Genomic DNA, 15,930 nt, shown 5'->3' with positions numbered 1-15,930 from the left:
TTGGAATTTTAATATAGTGGTTTTTGTCTACCTTATTGATTATTTGATATGTTTAATGTTATTAAATTCCTACAATTTTGAAATTTCATTAATGTAGGGATACACTATTTTAAATGGTTAAAATAGATTAATGGGGATAATACATACATGTCCTTTAGGGGGGCAGAGTCCGGTCAAAGAATAGTTTAATTAGAATCCTAGCTTTGGGAGTTAGGGGTGGAGGTTAAACTCCTTCTTCTTTGAGCAGAAGGGGGGATTTTAACCCTCGACTTTCGGTTTACAAGACCGACGCTCTGAAAGCTGAGCTACTAGTGCTTATCATCCAAGAATTTTATTCTCGACTCATGCTGCGGCGGGCGCGAAAAATAAGAACAGGGAAAAATATAGGACAGAGGCAATTTGTCCAATAATGATATAGGGATGTTCAACAGGCATGCCTCCAATTCATGTAAGGATTGCTACGTCTGCGATTAAGAGTCAAAATAGGATTTGAGTCAGGGGACGGAAAGTGAGGCTTCGTTGTTTGGAAGTGTGAAGGAGGGGTACAACTATAAGTACTAGGATAGAAGCTAGGAGGGCAAGGACTCCCCCTAGTTTATTGGGAATGGAGCGAAGGATGGCATAGGCAAAAAGAAAATACCACTCGGGTTTAATATGAGGGGGCGTAATGAGGGGGTTCGCTGGGGTGAAGTTTTCTGGGTCCCCCAGCAGGTTAGGGGAGAAAAGGGATAGAGTTACTAGTGTGGTTAATAGAAAAACGAAACCTAAAAGGTCTTTGTAGGAGAAGTAGGGGTGAAAAGAAATTTTGTCGGCGTCAGAGTTTAGTCCAATTGGGTTGTTGGAGCCGGTTTCGTGAAGGAAGATAAGATGAACTATGGTTGCGGCGGCAACAATGAAAGGAAATAGGAAGTGGAAGGCGAAGAAGCGAGTTAAGGTGGCGTTATCAACTGAAAAGCCGCCTCAAATTCATTGGACGAGAGTGTCTCCTATGTAAGGGACAGCAGACAGGAGGTTGGTAATTACGGTGGCGCCTCAGAAAGATATCTGTCCTCAGGGTAGGACATAACCTACGAAGGCGGTTATTATGACTAGAAGAAGAAGGATTACACCAGTGTTTCATGTCTCTTTAAATAGGTAGGAGCCGTAGTATAGTCCTCGGCCGATGTGTAGGTAGATACAAATAAAAAAGAAAGAGGCCCCGTTGGCGTGTATGTTGCGGATGAGTCAGCCATAGTTAACGTCTCGGCAAATATGGGCGACAGATGAGAATGCTGTAGAGATATCAGAGGTGTAGTGCATTGCTAGGAAAAGGCCGGTCAGGATCTGAGTAATAAGGCAAAGTCCTAGAAGGGAACCAAAGTTTCATCAGGCTGAGATGTTGACAGGAGCGGGAAGATCCACTAGTGCGTCGTTTGCGACTTTTAGGAGGGGGTGGGTTTTTCGTAGGTTGGCCATTAGGGTTCTTATAGTTGAGTGACAACGATGGTTTTTCAAGCCATAGGGCTAAGTTAAAGTCTTAGTAGGAATGATGTCTTATTTAATGTGTGTTTTATTATTGGGCCTAGTTTTAGGTTTGGTAGCAGTAGCATCTAATCCGTCCCCCTATTTTGCAGCGATGGGGTTAGTAGTCGTGGCGGGCGTGGGTTGTGGGGTGTTAGTGGGCACCGGGGGCTGTTTTTTGTCGTTGGTCTTATTTTTAATTTATTTAGGAGGTATGTTGGTGGTTTTTGCTTATTCGGCTGCAATAGCGGCTGAGCCTTTTCCAGAAGGGTGAGGGAGTTGGCCAACATTACGATTGGTGGGGGGATATTTAGTGGGTGTGGCAGTCGCACGGGGGTTATTAGGGAAAAACTGGTACGAGGAAGATTGATCTGGATTTGACAGTATTCTAGGGTTGACTGTACTTCGAGGTGATGTAGGAGGGGTCTCTCTGATATACTCGTCGGGGGGTTGATTGTTAATAGGGGGCGGGTGGGTATTATTGTTAACTTTGTTTGTAGTTTTGGAGTTGACCCGGGGATTAGGTCGGGGAGCTCTTCGGGCTGTCTAACAGAAAAGGAGGGTGAGAAGGGAGGTGAAGAAAAATAGGGATAAATAGGTTTTAATCATGCCTTGTTGGATATTACTTGTTATTGTAATGGGACGAAGGCTTAAATTAAAAGTTGCTTTAGGCCCAGATTTTTCTAATCAGGTTTGATCAACTAGGTGAGTTGCAATGGCTTGACCAAAGACTAGTGCTGTAAGGGGTACAGAGCGATGTGCTACGTGGGGGTAGAAACCTAATATAATAGAGAAGGGGTGGGACGGCGAGTTGTTGGTTTTTTTGAATTGTTTGGAAGATAGCTTAGCGATTTCTAGTGCTGTAAGTAGGCCGAGTAGCGTTACAGCCAAGGCTGTGAGTTTTAAGGGGGTGGGTATTGTTATAAGTGGAGTTTTAAGGGGTAATGTATTAGAGGTAATTAAAAATCCTGCAATAATACTTCCTCAGGCTAAGCGTTTAAGGGGATTAGTGATAGAGGGGTTGTTTTCGTTGATAGGTATAAGGGGGTTAAAGCGGGGGTATTCTATTAACACAAAATAGATGATTCGAAGACTGTAGACTGCTGTGAAAGAGGTGGCAATAAGTGTAAGGGTGAGGGCTCAGGCGTTTAAATAGGATGTGTTTAGTGCTTCAATGATGGCATCTTTAGAGAAGAAGCCGGCCAGGAAGGGGGTGCCCGTTAAAGCCAAACTTCCGATTGTGAAGCAAGAGGAGGTGAGGGGTGTTAGGTGATGTATGCCCCCCATTTTGCGAATGTCTTGTTCATCATTAAGGCTGTGAATGATAGACCCCGAGCAGATAAAAAGTATTGCTTTGAAGAAGGCGTGGGTACAGATGTGTAGAAAAGCTAGTTGTGGTTGATTAAGGCCGATGGTGACTATCATAAGGCCGAGTTGGCTTGAAGTAGAAAAGGCTACGATTTTTTTAATGTCATTTTGGGTTAGGGCACAAATTGCAGTAAATAGTGTAGTTAGGGCGCCCAAGCAGAGGCAAGTGGTTAAAGCAAGCTTGTTGTTTTCAAGCAAGGGGTTGAGGCGAATGAGCAGGAAGATGCCAGCTACAACCATGGTGCTTGAATGTAGTAGGGCAGATACTGGTGTGGGACCCTCCATAGCGGCGGGAAGTCAAGGGTGAAGGCCGAATTGTGCGGATTTGCCTATGGCAGCAAGAATTAGTCCAAAGAGGGGGAGTGTAAGGTCGTGTTCATTAGAGAGGGAGAAGAGTTGTTCCAGGTCTCAGGTGTTTAGGCGGGTTGCCGTTCAAACTATAGTTAAGATAAGGCCAACATCCCCGATGCGATTGTATAGGACTGCTTGAAGGGCTGCTGTGTTTGCGTCTGTTCGACCGTATCATCAGCCGATTAGGAGGAAAGATATAATTCCTACGCCCTCTCAGCCAATAAACAGTTGGAACATATTATTTGCTGTGACGAGAATAATTATTGCAATTAAAAAGACCAGGAGGTACTTAAAGAATTGGTTCATTTTGGGGTCTGAGTGCATGTATCAAGATGCAAATTCTAGGATAGATCAGGTCACGTAGAGTGCGACGGGGATGAAGATGCAAGAGTATGTGTCAAATTTAAAGCTGATGTTGATATCAAAGGTTAGGGTATTCATTCAGGACCAGGCTGTAATAATAGTCTCGGCCCCCTGGTCAAAAAATAGGAAAAGAGGAAAGAGGCTAATGAAGAAAGCTAGTTTAACGGCGTTTTTGGTTTTTGTTAGGGCCCAGCCAGTGATAAGAGGAGTGGGTGAAAGGGTAGTTAGGACGGGAAATAGTAGAATGAGAAAAATAATTATTATGCAGGAGGGTAGAAGAAGCGCAGTTGAGGGCATAGCTACTACTTGGAGTTGCACCAAGAGTTTTTGGTTCCTAAGACCAATGGATGAGCTGTTATCCTTTAGGAGCGCGGACGCTCGAGTGAGCTCTGGGGTTTAACCAGAGTCGCGATAGATTAGCAGTCGTCGTTGCTGTCGAGCCTCTCTCGGTAGACAAGGGGGTTTTAACCTCTTTCTCTAGAATCACAATCTAGTGTTTTAGTTCAAACTATATCCACAGCCTCTAGTGTGAGGAATGGGGGGGGTGTGGTTGTTTGCAGATGAAAAATTTACCGTGTTTACAGGGCTTAGGCCTGATGTATTGATTTGCTGTTTCTGCAAGCGTTTCAGCCTCAAAGTAGTTCTGGTTTAAGTATGAGTAGTAATAGAGGTACAAGGTGTATTGTGAGGAGAAGGTGTTCGCGAGAGTGAGAGGGGTCTCAGGAGATGAGGTGACTGGGTAGAGGGCCACGTTGTGAGGTGAGGAATATATAGAGGGAGTAGCCGGCGGTAATAGTTATTCCTAGGCCAGTTAGAATTAGTGTTCACATGGACCAGTTAAATAGAGATGTAATAATTATTAGCTCTCCCATGAGGTTTGGAAGAGGAGGGAGTGCGAGGTTTGCGAGAGTAGCGGTAAATCATCAGAGGGCTGTTAGAGGGAGAAGCGTCTGCAATCCGCGTACTAAAAGTATTGTTCGGCTATGGGAACGTTCGTAGTTAGTGTTAGCAAGACAGAATAGTGCTGAAGATGTAAGGCCGTGGGCAATTATTAAAACTAAGGCCCCTGTGAAAGCCCAGGGGGTTTGAATTAAAATGGCAGCTGCTACTAAGCCCATGTGGCTAACTGAGGAGTAGGCGATGAGGGCTTTTAGGTCTGTTTGGCGTAAGCAGATGGATCCTGTTATTACCACCCCCCAAAGCGCTAAGATAATAAAGGGGTAGCTTAATTCTTTGGTTGATGGGGCGAAGATGATAAGGATGCGAATTATTCCGTAGCCTCCTAGTTTTAGTAGAACTGCGGCGAGGACTATGGAGCCGGCAATGGGGGCCTCAACGTGGGCTTTGGGGAGTCACAAGTGAGCTCCATAAAGGGGCATTTTGACTAAAAATGCCAGAAGACAGGCTGTTCATCAGAATTTGTGGGCTCAGTCATGGGCGGGAATTAAAGAGAGGTACGGAAGAGTTAGAAAAGAGAGGGTACCGGTTGAATTTTGTATTATAAGAAGGGCAATAAGAAGGGGTAGGGAGCCTGCTAAGGTATAAAAAAGAAAATAGGTGCCTGCGTTTAACCGTTCTGTTTGGTTTCCTCATCGGGTGATGATGAGTAGGGTAGGGATAAGGGTGGCTTCAAATATGATGTAAAATAAAATTAGTTCGGTGGCACTAAAAGCGAGGATTAAGAAGATTTGAAGGGAAATTAGTAGGGAAATAAAGGTTCGTTGGCGATTTGTTGGCTCGAGCATAAGGTGATTTTGACTAGCGAGAATTATGAGGGGGAGGAGCCAGCAGGTGAGGACAAGAAGGGGTGTGGAAATAGGGTCGGAGGCTATGAAGCAGTTTAGGAAAGATCAGCCGTTTTCGGAAGGGATTGCTAATCAAGCTAGGCTGGTGCCTGCAATTATTAGGCTATAGGACAGGGTTGTGCTTCAAAGGTGTTTTTTGGGTATAAGCCATGTGGATGGTAGGAGGAGGATTGAAGGGAGAAGAATTTTTAGCATTGGAGGAGGTTAAGGCTTTGGAGGCGACTGTTACTGTGGGTACGTGTGGTGGCTACTAGAAGGGCTAGGCCTGCTCCGGCTTCGCAGGCTGAAAAAGCCAATAGAATTATTGGAAGGGACGCTGAGTTTATTGTGTTAAATTGGAGGGTTCATAAAGACAGAGCAATAAATAAGGAGAGTATTAGTCCTTCTAAGCATAAGAGGGCTGATAGAAAATGAGTTCGGTGGAAGGCAAGGCCCGCTAAACCTAGTATGAAGGCTGAAGAGAATGCAAAGTGGGTAGGGGTCATTAGGCAGTTATGGGTTTGAACCATAATTTTTTGAGCCGAAATCAAATGTTTTAGTTTAAACTAAGAGCCTATTCGGCTCATTCCAGGCCTCCTTGAATTCATTCGTAAATTAGGCCGAGGGTGAGAAGAATAAGTAAGATTGTTGCCCAGGTGAAAGTAAGGTGAGGGTTATTAAGCTGGTCCCCTCAGGGGAGAGGAAGCAGGAGGGCGATTTCTAGATCAAAAAGAAGGAATAAAATTGCAACTAGGAAAAATCGGATAGAAAATGGTAGTCGTGCTGAGCCCAGGGGATCGAAGCCGCATTCATATGGTGAGAGTTTTTCGTAGTCTGGTATCATTAAAGGTAATCAGAAAGCAACAATTGCTAGGAGAAGAGATAAAAGAAGGGAGAGAATTAGGGTAGTCATTACAAGGTTCATTATCTCTTCTTGGAGTTAAACCAAGGCCATGTGATTGGAAGTCACTCATACTGTGTCTGTACTAGAGAGATTAGGAGCCTCATCAGTAGATGGAGATGTAGAGGAAGAGCCATACAACATCAACGAAATGTCAGTATCAAGCTGCGGCTTCAAAGCCGAAGTGATGGTTTGACGTGAAGTGGTGAAGTGCTTGTCGAAGTAGGCAGATTGCTAAGAAGGTTGAGCCAATGATTACATGGAGACCGTGGAATCCGGTTGCAACGAAGAAGGTGGATCCGTATACGCCGTCAGCGATTGTAAACGGAGCTTCGTAGTACTCTATTGCTTGAAGAGCTGTAAAGTAGAAACCTAAGAGGATGGTGAGGGTAAGTGATTGAAGGGCTTGTTTGCGTTGGCCTTCTATAATACTGTGATGTGCCCAGGTGACTGTAACCCCAGAAGCTAGTAGGACGGCTGTGTTAAGTAGGGGTACTTCAAAGGGGTTGAGGGTATTGATTCCGGCGGGGGGTCAGCACCCTCCAAGTTCGGGGGTAGGTGCCAGGCTTGAGTGATAAAAAGCTCAGAAAAAGCCTAAGAAGAAGAAAACTTCAGAAGTAATAAATAGGATCATGCCGTATCGAAGGCCTTTCTGGACGGGAGGTGTATGGTGTCCTTGAAATGTCCCTTCCCGAACGATATCTCGTCACCACTGGTATATTGTAAGTAGTAAGAGAATTAGGCCTAGTGTTATCAGGGTTGTTGAATGAAAGTGTATTCAGATGGCTAAGCCAGATGTTATAAGAAGGGCGGCTACTGCGCCTGTGAGGGGTCAGGGGCTTGGGTCTACTATATGATATGCATGTGCTTGATGGGCCATTATACGTTTTCTTGAAGATAGAGGCTTAAGAGAAGAACAAAAACATAGGCCTGGATTATTGCAACTGCGACTTCTAGGAGAGTTAATAGGAAAAGAAGTGTGGCGGTTAAGACGGCTAGTACAGGTATGGTTATTAGGAGAACGGAGGTTGCGGTGGATACTAGTTGAATCAGGAGGTGTCCTGCGGTGAGATTTGCGGTAAGACGGACTCCCAGGGCAAGAGGGCGAATAAAAAGGCTGATTGTTTCAATAATAATTAGGACGGGAATAAGGAGAGTTGGTGTCCCTTCAGGGAGAAGATGGCCTAAGGAGTGGGTGGGCTGGGTTCGCATTCCAAGGATTACGGTGGCTAATCATAGTGGTACGGCGAAGCCTATGTTTATGGATAGTTGTGTAGTTGGTGTGAAAGTATATGGAAGAAGGCCTGCCGTATTAAGTGTAATAAGAAAAAGCATTAAGGATGTCAGGAGCACTGCTCATTTATGGCCGGCAATGTTAATTGGTAGGAAGATTTGTTGGGCAAATTGACCGAAGAATCAATTTTGGAGAGTTAAGAGTCGATTGTTAACTCAGCGCAGGGTTGGGCGAGGGAATAGAGCTCAGGGTAAGGCGAGAGCGGCGGCTGCTAATGGGACCCCTATGAGAGCGGGGCTTAGGAATTGATCAAATAGGCTTAGTGTCATGGTCAGTTTCAGGGCTCTGTGTCGGGCTTTTGTTTGGTTAGAGGGGCTGGGCTTTCTATAAAAGTGTGGGTTGATACTTTTGGTAGAACAATAACTGAAAAAATTAATCAGGAAAATAATAAATATGCGAGTCATGGGGTTGGGGTCAATTGGGGCATTTCGCTGGGGGTGGTTGGGAGTCACCATTTTTAGCTTAAAAGGCTAACGCTGTGCCCTGTTTAGCTTCCTAGCGAGGCATCTTGAAGTATTGTGGAGGATCAGTTTTCAAAGTGTTCAAGGGGCACTGCTTCTACTACAATAGGTATGAAACTGTGATTAGCCCCACAAATTTCTGAGCATTGACCGTAAAACACCCCTGGACGGGAGATGATGAAAGCTGTTTGATTTAGTCGTCCTGGCACTGCGTCTATTTTGATTCCGAGGGAGGGAACTGCTCAGGAGTGGAGGACGTCATCAGCAGAGATTAAGACACGAATAGGGGATTCTAGGGGGACTACCATGCGGTGATCTGTTTCTAGTAGTCGAAATTGGCCAGGGGTGAGTTCTTGGGTGGGGACTATATATGAGTCGAAGTTTAAGTCTTCATAGTCTGTGTATTCGTAGCTTCAATATCATTGGTGTCCCATAGCTTTAATTGTCAAGTGGGGGTCATTGATCTCGTCTATGAGGTATAGAATACGAAGGGAGGGAAGTGCGATAAGGATGAGGATTATTGCTGGGAGGAGGGTTCATACAATCTCAATTTCTTGGGAGTCCAGGATGAATTTGTCTGTTAGTTTTGTTGTGATCAAGGCTACAATAATGTAAAGAACTTGAGCGCTGATAAGAAACACAATTATAAGGGCATGATCATGGAAGTGAAGGAGCTCTTCTATAACGGGTGAAGCTGCATCTTGAAAGCCTAGTTGGGAGGGATGTGCCATTAGATGATATAAGATACGCGGGGGTTTAACCCACAAATTTGCCTTGACAAGGCAGTGTAATTACATTTTTACTAGCATCTTATAAGAAAGTGACAGAGCGGCTATGCGGTTGGCTTGAAACTAGCTTACGGGGGTTCGATTCCCTCCTTTCTCGGTGGGCTATTTGGAGGTCTGTTGTAATTGTACAAACGCGGGTTCTTCAAATGTGTGGTAAGGGGGTGGGCAGCCGTGAAGTCATTCGACGTTCGTTGTGATAAGGTGGGTTGAGAGCACTTCTCGTTTTGCTGTAAAGGCTTCTCAGAGAATAAATAGGAAGAGAACTACTGCTGTAAGAGAAATTAGTGAGCCGATTGAGGACACTGTGTTTCATAGTGTGTATGCGTCTGGGTAGTCTGAGTACCGACGGGGCATGCCTGCTAAACCTAAGAAATGTTGAGGGAAAAAGGTTAGGTTAACACCAACAAACATGATTCCGAAGTGGATTTTTGTTCAAGTACTGTGAAGTGTATAGCCCGAGAATAGTGGGAACCAGTGAACAAACCCTGCGAAAATGGCAAAGACAGCTCCTATTGAGAGGACGTAGTGGAAATGGGCTACTACGTAATAGGTGTCATGAAGTACAATATCTAGGGATGAATTTGCTAGAATAATTCCTGTAAGGCCTCCTACTGTGAAGAGGAAAATAAAGCCGAGAGCTCAAAGAAGGGGCGTATCCCACTTTAGGGCTCCTCCATGTAGCGTGGCTAGTCAACTGAAGACTTTTACCCCTGTGGGGATGGCAATAATTATTGTTGCTGATGTAAAGTAGGCACGAGTGTCAACATCTATCCCAACTGTGAATATGTGGTGGGCTCAAACAATGAAGCCTAGCAGCCCGATGGCTATTATAGCTCACACTATGCCCATGTAGCCAAAAGGTTCTTTCTTTCCGGCATAGTAAGCCACAATGTGTGAGATTATTCCGAAGCCTGGTAAGATAAGAATATAAACTTCCGGATGCCCGAAAAACCAGAACAGGTGTTGATAGAGGATTGGGTCTCCGCCCCCCGCCGGATCAAAGAAAGTGGTGTTTAGGTTTCGATCTGTAAGAAGTATTGTAATGCCTGCGGCAAGAACTGGAAGGGAAAGAAGAAGGAGGACAGCTGTAATTAGGACTGCTCACACAAACAATGGTGTTTGGTACTGGGAGGCTGCGGGAGGTTTTATATTAATAATGGTGGTAATAAAATTAATAGCTCCCAGAATAGAGGAGATGCCCGCTAGGTGAAGGGAAAAGATGGTTAAGTCTACAGAAGGTCCGGCATGGGCTAGGTTACCTGCGAGAGGGGGGTAGACAGTTCAGCCTGTTCCTGCCCCTGCTTCAACCCCAGAAGATGCAAGGAGGAGGAGAAATGAGGGGGGAAGTAATCAAAAGCTTATGTTGTTTATTCGTGGAAAGGCCATGTCGGGGGCACCAATTATTAGGGGGACTAGTCAGTTACCAAATCCTCCAATTATGATGGGTATAACTATAAAAAAGATTATTACAAAAGCATGAGCTGTAACGATTACATTGTAGATCTGGTCATCTCCAAGAAGTGTGCCTGGCTGACTGAGTTCGGCCCGGATGAGTAGGCTCAGAGCTGTTCCAACTATGCCAGCTCAGGCACCAAATAGTAGGTAGAGGGTGCCGATATCTTTATGATTGGTTGAAAAGAGTCAACGTGTGGTTGCCACAGGTAAGATGACTGAGATGTCAGGTGGTGGATTGTAAATCCATGTACGGGGATTCAAACCCCCTCTTGCCAAAGCTTCGAGGTGTTTCACATCAGATTGCAAATCCGAAGAAGCAGGCTAATCCCTGCCGAGGCTTTCCCTCGCCTATTTTAGGCTGCTAGGCGAGGGAAAGTTAGATAGATGCTCTCTGGTTTGGGCGCTTAGCTGTTAACTAAGAATTTGTAGGATCGAGGCCTTCCTGTCTAGAAGGCTTTAGCTTAATTAAAGTGTCTGTTTTGCAAGTAGAAGATGTGGGTTAGTGTCCCGTAAGTCTTAATTCAAGGGCTGGGGGACTTTCACCCCCGCTTAGGGCTTTGAAGGCCCTTGGTCTGAGGTTTATCCTAAGCCCTTAGAGGAAAAAGAGTGTTATAAAGGCTGGGGTGATTGGGAGAAGAAAAATTGTTATTGTGGTAGTTAAAGCTGGGGGGAGGGTATTGTGGGAGGGGTTGAGTCGCCAAGGAAGGGTTCCTGCGGGGTTATTCGGGGGTATAGTTAATGTTATTGCGTATGATAGTCGGAGGTAAAAATAAAGACTAAAGAGTGAAAATAGGGCGGCGAGGACGGCGACTAGGGCTAGGTCTTGTTTGGTCAGTTCTTGAAGGATTATTCATTTTGGTAAAAATCCTGTTAGAGGGGGCAGGCCTCCAAGGGAGAGAAGAATTAGGGGGGTTAAAGCGGTGAGAGTTGGAATTTTGGCTCAGGAGGTGGAAAGGGAATTAATGTGTGTGGTTTTGGTTATTATAAAAGAATAAAATAGGGAGAAAGTTATTATAAGATAAGTGGAAAAGGCAACAAGTGTTAGAGGGGGCGAGAAAGAAAGGATAAGAACTATTCATCCGAGATGGGCAATTGATGAGTATGCAAGGATTTTTCGTAGCTGTACTTGGTTGAAGCCTCCTCATCCCCCTGCAACAATGGACAGGAGCCCTAAGGCCATGAAAAGGTTCGGGCTGTGCGGTTGAATTTGATAAATAAGGCAAAAGGGGGCAAGTTTTTGTCAGGTGGAAAGGATCAGGCCTGTAAGTAAAGTTAGGCCTTGCATTACTTCGGGCATTCAGCTGTGAAGCGGGGCTAGGCCAATTTTTATGGCCAGGGCAAGGGTTATTAGGGTATAGGTAAGGGGATTATTGGTTTGAAGAATGTCTCAACTTCCAGTGAAGAAAGCGTTAGAGGTAGCAGCGAAGAGAAGTGTGGCTGAGGCGGTGGCTTGTGCGAAGAAGTACTTAGTGGTGGCTTCAGTTGCTCGGGGGCTGTGGCTTTGTGTTATAAGGGGAATAATAGCTAATGTGTTGATTTCAATGCCTATTCAGGCGAGATATCAGTGGGTGCTGGCAAATGTTAGGGTGGTGCCAATTCCAAGGCTGATAATTAGGGTGGAGTAAATAAGAGGAGTCATTAGTAAAGGAGGGATTTTAACCGTCATGTTCGGGGTATGGGCCCGAAAGCTTTTTTAGCTGACCTTACTAGGAAGTGGTGTAGTGGAAGCACTAAGAGTTTTGATCTCTTAGGGTAGGGTTCGAGCCCCTTCTTTCTAAGGAATCGGAGGGGTTTTAACCTTCATTATCTACTCTATCAAAGTAGCCCTTTATTTCAGGCACGAGTCCTTTATGTTAAATTTGAGGGGGAAAGCTTGAGAAAGCTAGAGGTAAGGAGAGATGTCAGATTACAAGGGCGAGGGTGGTAGGTAGGAAGTTTTTTCAGGTTAGATGTATGAGCTGGTCGTACCGGAATCGTGGGTAAGAGGCTCGGACCCAGAGGAAAATTGCTACAAGGAGTGCAGTTTTTACTATAATGGCTAGAGAGGTTAATTCTGGAAGTGAATGATTAAAAGGGGTTCCTAGAAAAATAGAGGCAGAGAGGGTGTTTATCAAGATAATGTTGGCGTACTCGGCTAAGAAAAAGAGAGCAAATGGGCCTCCTGCATATTCTACGTTGAAGCCTGAGACTAGTTCGGACTCTCCCTCAGTTAAATCAAAGGGGGCCCGGTTTGTCTCGGCCAGGGTAGAGACGTATCACATGGTGGCTAAGGGTAGTGCAGGGAAAATTAGTCATACTTGCTCTTGTGCGGTGTTAAATGTTTGTAGGGTGAAACCCCCGGCCAAAAGAACTGTGCTGAGTAAGATTAGGCCCAGGCTTACTTCGTAGGAGATGGTTTGGGCTACGGCGCGTAAGGCTCCAATTAGGGCATATTTTGAATTTGATGCTCACCCTGAGCCTAAAATGGAATAAACAGTTAGGCTTGACAGGGCAAGAATAAATAGAATTCCTAGGTTAAGATCTGCTAAAGGGGAAGGAAGTGGTAGAGGGGCCCACAGCGTCAGGGCTAGGGTGAAGGCTAAGATGGGTGTAAATAGAAACAAAAGGGGAGATGCGGTGGAGGGGCGGATTGGCTCTTTTGTTAGTAGCTTCACACCATCGGCGAATGGCTGGAGAAGGCCGTAAGGGCCTACTACATTTGGGCCTTTTCGAAGTTGCATATATCCTAACACCTTTCGTTCCAGGAGTGTCAGGAGGGCAACGGCTAGTATAATAAAGATAAAGAGTATAAGAGGGTTAATAATAGTGTTAAGGAGAACTGGGAGCATAGTATAGGAGGGGAGTTGAACCCCTGTAAGGAGGTCTTAGGTCTTCTGCATTTGCCGGGATCTGCCACCCATACAGCTATTATCTTTGGCGGGTTTTGTGTGCCTTTTGCCTAATTAAGTTGGTTTCATAAGGAGGGGTAAGGCATGTTGTTAAGCATAGGCCTTTTTTCTTCGATCCTTTCGTACTGGAAGAAAACACTTCATAGATAGAAACTGACCTGGATTACTCCGGTCTGAACTCAGATCACGTAGGACTTTAATCGTTGAACAAACGAGCCCTTAATAGCGGCTGCACCATTAGGATGTCCTGATCCAACATCGAGGTCGTAAACCCCCTCGTCGATAGGGGCTCTGAAAGGGGATTGCGCTGTTATCCCTAGGGTAACTTGGTCCGTTGATCGACTGTGTCGGATCTTAGGGTCAGAAGTTCTGGTTTTGTGAGCTGCGGCTCTTTATTATGAAGCTAGAGTGTCTTCAGTCCGCTCGGGGGTTTTTTATTACTCCGGGGTCGCCCCAACCAAAGACATTGAAGCAGGGGTCAGTTGGTTTCATTTTTTTGAAAAGAATGTTTTTTATGATCTGCTAGTGCGTCTAAAGCTCCATAGGGTCTTCTCGTCTTATGTTGTTATCCCCGCTTCTGCACGGGGGGATCAATTTCATTGACTGGGGGGAGGAGACAGTTAAGCCCTCGTTTTGCCATTCATACGGGTCTTCATTTAAAAGACAAGTGATTACGCTACCTTTGCACGGTCAAGATACCGCGGCCGTTAAAATTTAATTCACAGGGCAGGCAGGACCTTTTATTAGGGGTGGTTCAAAAGGCGATGTTTTTGGTAAACAGGCGAGGCTTTGGTTTAGTTTGCCGAGTTCCTTCTCCCCCTTTTAGTCTTTCCCAGGGGCACTCCTGTGTAGGGGTAACGGTATTTGTTTAAGGGGGTTTCTTGTTATCTTTTTGGGTCTTATTAACCTCTTATTTGGGGGCGTTAATTGCCGGTGGGTGGTCCGAGCCGGCTTACACATGTGCGGGGAGAGAAGTGTATTCTCTTATTACTCATTTTAGCATAATCTCTTCTATTTAAGATAGAAAGGCCTGGTATTGTCGAGGGAATATTATTATGTTATCGGGATTTGAGGTGGGAAGGGGTGTGTCTGAGCTTTAACGCTTTCTTAAGGGTGGCTGCTTTTAGGCCCACTTTGGCACTTACCTAATTTTTTATGTTTATTATCCTCTCATTAAAGTTGTGTCTTTGTACAAAGGGGCTGTACCCCCTTTGAATAACTCTTTAATAATCTTTGGGCCGGGGCTGTTGGTTAGGCCGTTGGGGGTATGAGATAATTAAAGGCTAAACTTAAATTTATTTCACAGGCAACCAGCTATAACTAGGCTCGGTAGGTTTATCACCTCTACTCAAAGGTCTTTCCACTCTTTTGCCACAGAGACGGATTGGCCCTTTTATTAGGCTGCCTTGGAGTAGCTCGTCTAGTTTCGGGATGTCAAACTAAAAATCTTTTTGCTTAACTAGGACTAGCTAAATCATGATGCAAAAGGTACGAGGGTTGGTCTCTGCTTCTTTTTACTTTACTGGGTTCTTTCATTTCTCTTTCAGCGTTCCCTTGCGGTACTGCTTCTATGGCTCCGTGTTTTTCCTTTTCTATCGCCTTTACTAAGGAGGAAAAATGTTTTTGATGAGGTGGGGTTGGAAAGAAATATATTTATATTTTTTTAGGTTGGGGGCTAGCTATAGGGTTTCAGTACGACCTGATTTGCACAGGTGACTTCTCGGTGTAAGGGAGATGCTTTTCTGTCTTAGCTACGCTCTGGTTTTTCCAAGCGCACCTTCCGGTACACTTACCATGTTACGACTTGCCTCCCCTTTGTTCTGGTGAGGTATTAGTTATTAATGTATAAGAACTTGGGGAGAGTGACGGGCGGTGTGTGCGCGCTTCAGGGCCGGTTTCAGCGGAACTCTCTGTTTTCTGCTTACTGCTAAATCCACCTTCATGTGTTATTTCATAGCACAATTCGTGTTTCCTGAGGGAAGGAAATGTAGCCCATTTCTTTCCTTTTCGTATGCTACACCTCGACCTGGCGTTTTGGGTTTTACCAGTTTTGCTTACTATTAATCCTTCACAGGGTAAGCTGACGACGGCGGTATATAGGCGGGATAGACAAGAAAAGGTGAGGTCTAACGGGGGTTATCGGTTCTAGAACAGGCTCCTCTAGGGGGGTCTAAAGCACCGCCAAGTCCTTTGGGTTTTAAGCTTATGCTCGTAGTTCCCGGGCGGATAGAATTTGTAGTTTTCTATCAAAGTTTATGGCTGTGCATAGTGGGGTATCTAATCCCAGTTTGTTTCGCAGCTTTCGTGGGGTCAAGGGGAAATTAAGGCCACTTTCGTAGTTGAGTTTCATATTTCCGGGTGCGTATAACAGCTTTGGAAAGGTTTAGTCTTAGTTTAGTGGGGGCTTTTAACCACGCTTTACGCCGTATTTTATCAACTTGGGCCTCTCGTATAACCGCGGTGGCTGGCACGAGTTTAACCGGCCCTTATTAGCTTTTACTAAGTCAAGTTTTCACTTATTGCTTAATGTTTATCACTGCTGAGTTCCCTTGGGGGTGTGGCTTAGCAAGGTGTCATGGGCTGCTGTGCGTGCCTGATACCAGCTCCTTGTCTTCTTTAAGAAGGCGGGGGGCATTTTCACTGGGGTGCGGATACTTGCATGTGTAAGTGTTGCTAAAGCTGATAGTAAAGTCAGGACCAAGCTTTTGTGCTTGTGGAACTTTGTAGGGTTCATCTTAACATCTTCAGTGTTATGCTTTACGTTAAGCTACACTAGC

The 15,930-nt window shown here is 45.2% G+C and overlaps 13 protein-coding genes across 13 annotated transcripts, besides 25 other annotated features; 1 reads left to right on the top strand and 12 right to left on the bottom strand. All coding sequences in view use genetic code 2, as the record gives it.

Moving 5' to 3' along the window:
- Positions 1–174: part of a D loop (control region) that runs on past the window's edge.
- Positions 175–243, top strand: a tRNA (tRNA-Pro).
- Positions 243–315, bottom strand: a tRNA (tRNA-Thr).
- On the bottom strand, positions 316–1,455 carry CYTB. Its single transcript has one exon. A coding sequence (NP_739840.1; cytochrome b) covers positions 316–1,455, from the start codon at positions 1,453–1,455 to the stop codon at positions 316–318; it is 1,140 nt and encodes a 379-aa protein.
- A 4-nt stretch (positions 1,456–1,459) lies between these two features.
- Positions 1,460–1,528, top strand: a tRNA (tRNA-Glu).
- ND6 lies at positions 1,529–2,050 on the top strand. Its single transcript has one exon. A coding sequence (NP_739839.1; NADH dehydrogenase subunit 6) covers positions 1,529–2,050, from the start codon at positions 1,529–1,531 to the stop codon at positions 2,048–2,050; it is 522 nt and encodes a 173-aa protein.
- Positions 2,047–3,879, bottom strand: ND5. Its single transcript has one exon. A coding sequence (NP_739838.1; NADH dehydrogenase subunit 5) covers positions 2,047–3,879, from the start codon at positions 3,877–3,879 to the stop codon at positions 2,047–2,049; it is 1,833 nt and encodes a 610-aa protein.
- Positions 3,880–3,952, bottom strand: a tRNA (tRNA-Leu).
- Positions 3,953–3,961: 9 nt separating this feature from the next.
- Positions 3,962–4,030, bottom strand: a tRNA (tRNA-Ser).
- Positions 4,031–4,100, bottom strand: a tRNA (tRNA-His).
- Positions 4,101–4,196: 96 nt separating this feature from the next.
- ND4 lies at positions 4,197–5,582 on the bottom strand. The gene has a single exon. A coding sequence (NP_739837.1; NADH dehydrogenase subunit 4) covers positions 4,197–5,582, from the start codon at positions 5,580–5,582 to the stop codon at positions 4,197–4,199; it is 1,386 nt and encodes a 461-aa protein.
- ND4L lies at positions 5,576–5,872 on the bottom strand. The gene has a single exon. A coding sequence (NP_739836.1; NADH dehydrogenase subunit 4L) covers positions 5,576–5,872, from the start codon at positions 5,870–5,872 to the stop codon at positions 5,576–5,578; it is 297 nt and encodes a 98-aa protein.
- Positions 5,873–5,942, bottom strand: a tRNA (tRNA-Arg).
- Positions 5,943–6,291, bottom strand: ND3. The gene has a single exon. Coding sequence (NP_739835.1; NADH dehydrogenase subunit 3) is annotated over positions 5,943–6,291 (349 nt in total).
- Positions 6,292–6,362, bottom strand: a tRNA (tRNA-Gly).
- Positions 6,363–7,147, bottom strand: COX3. Its single transcript has one exon. Coding sequence (NP_739834.1; cytochrome c oxidase subunit III) is annotated over positions 6,363–7,147 (785 nt in total).
- On the bottom strand, positions 7,148–7,830 carry ATP6. The gene has a single exon. Coding sequence (NP_739833.1; ATP synthase F0 subunit 6) is annotated over positions 7,148–7,830 (683 nt in total).
- ATP8 lies at positions 7,821–7,988 on the bottom strand. Its single transcript has one exon. A coding sequence (NP_739832.1; ATP synthase F0 subunit 8) covers positions 7,821–7,988, from the start codon at positions 7,986–7,988 to the stop codon at positions 7,821–7,823; it is 168 nt and encodes a 55-aa protein.
- Position 7,989: 1 nt separating this feature from the next.
- Positions 7,990–8,062, bottom strand: a tRNA (tRNA-Lys).
- On the bottom strand, positions 8,063–8,753 carry COX2. The gene has a single exon. Coding sequence (NP_739831.1; cytochrome c oxidase subunit II) is annotated over positions 8,063–8,753 (691 nt in total).
- Positions 8,754–8,762: 9 nt separating this feature from the next.
- Positions 8,763–8,834, bottom strand: a tRNA (tRNA-Asp).
- Positions 8,835–8,836: 2 nt separating this feature from the next.
- Positions 8,837–8,907, top strand: a tRNA (tRNA-Ser).
- Positions 8,908–8,912: 5 nt separating this feature from the next.
- COX1 lies at positions 8,913–10,469 on the bottom strand. Its single transcript has one exon. A coding sequence (NP_739830.1; cytochrome c oxidase subunit I) covers positions 8,913–10,469, from the start codon at positions 10,467–10,469 to the stop codon at positions 8,913–8,915; it is 1,557 nt and encodes a 518-aa protein.
- A 1-nt stretch (position 10,470) lies between these two features.
- Positions 10,471–10,540, top strand: a tRNA (tRNA-Tyr).
- A 1-nt stretch (position 10,541) lies between these two features.
- Positions 10,542–10,605, top strand: a tRNA (tRNA-Cys).
- A 37-nt stretch (positions 10,606–10,642) lies between these two features.
- Positions 10,643–10,715, top strand: a tRNA (tRNA-Asn).
- Positions 10,716–10,784, top strand: a tRNA (tRNA-Ala).
- A 3-nt stretch (positions 10,785–10,787) lies between these two features.
- Positions 10,788–10,859, bottom strand: a tRNA (tRNA-Trp).
- On the bottom strand, positions 10,858–11,904 carry ND2. The gene has a single exon. A coding sequence (NP_739829.1; NADH dehydrogenase subunit 2) covers positions 10,858–11,904, from the start codon at positions 11,902–11,904 to the stop codon at positions 10,858–10,860; it is 1,047 nt and encodes a 348-aa protein.
- Positions 11,905–11,973, bottom strand: a tRNA (tRNA-Met).
- Positions 11,973–12,043, top strand: a tRNA (tRNA-Gln).
- Positions 12,043–12,112, bottom strand: a tRNA (tRNA-Ile).
- A 6-nt stretch (positions 12,113–12,118) lies between these two features.
- ND1 lies at positions 12,119–13,093 on the bottom strand. The gene has a single exon. A coding sequence (NP_739828.1; NADH dehydrogenase subunit 1) covers positions 12,119–13,093, from the start codon at positions 13,091–13,093 to the stop codon at positions 12,119–12,121; it is 975 nt and encodes a 324-aa protein.
- Positions 13,094–13,167, bottom strand: a tRNA (tRNA-Leu).
- Positions 13,168–14,842, bottom strand: an rRNA (l-rRNA).
- Positions 14,843–14,914, bottom strand: a tRNA (tRNA-Val).
- Positions 14,915–15,861, bottom strand: an rRNA (s-rRNA).
- Positions 15,862–15,930, bottom strand: a tRNA (tRNA-Phe).

The sequence above is a fragment of the mitochondrial genome of Gambusia affinis (assembly GCF_019740435.1).
Source record: "Gambusia affinis mitochondrion, complete genome".
Taxonomy (NCBI): domain Eukaryota; kingdom Metazoa; phylum Chordata; class Actinopteri; order Cyprinodontiformes; family Poeciliidae; genus Gambusia; species Gambusia affinis.
This window is presented reverse-complemented; position numbering and strand designations above follow the sequence as displayed.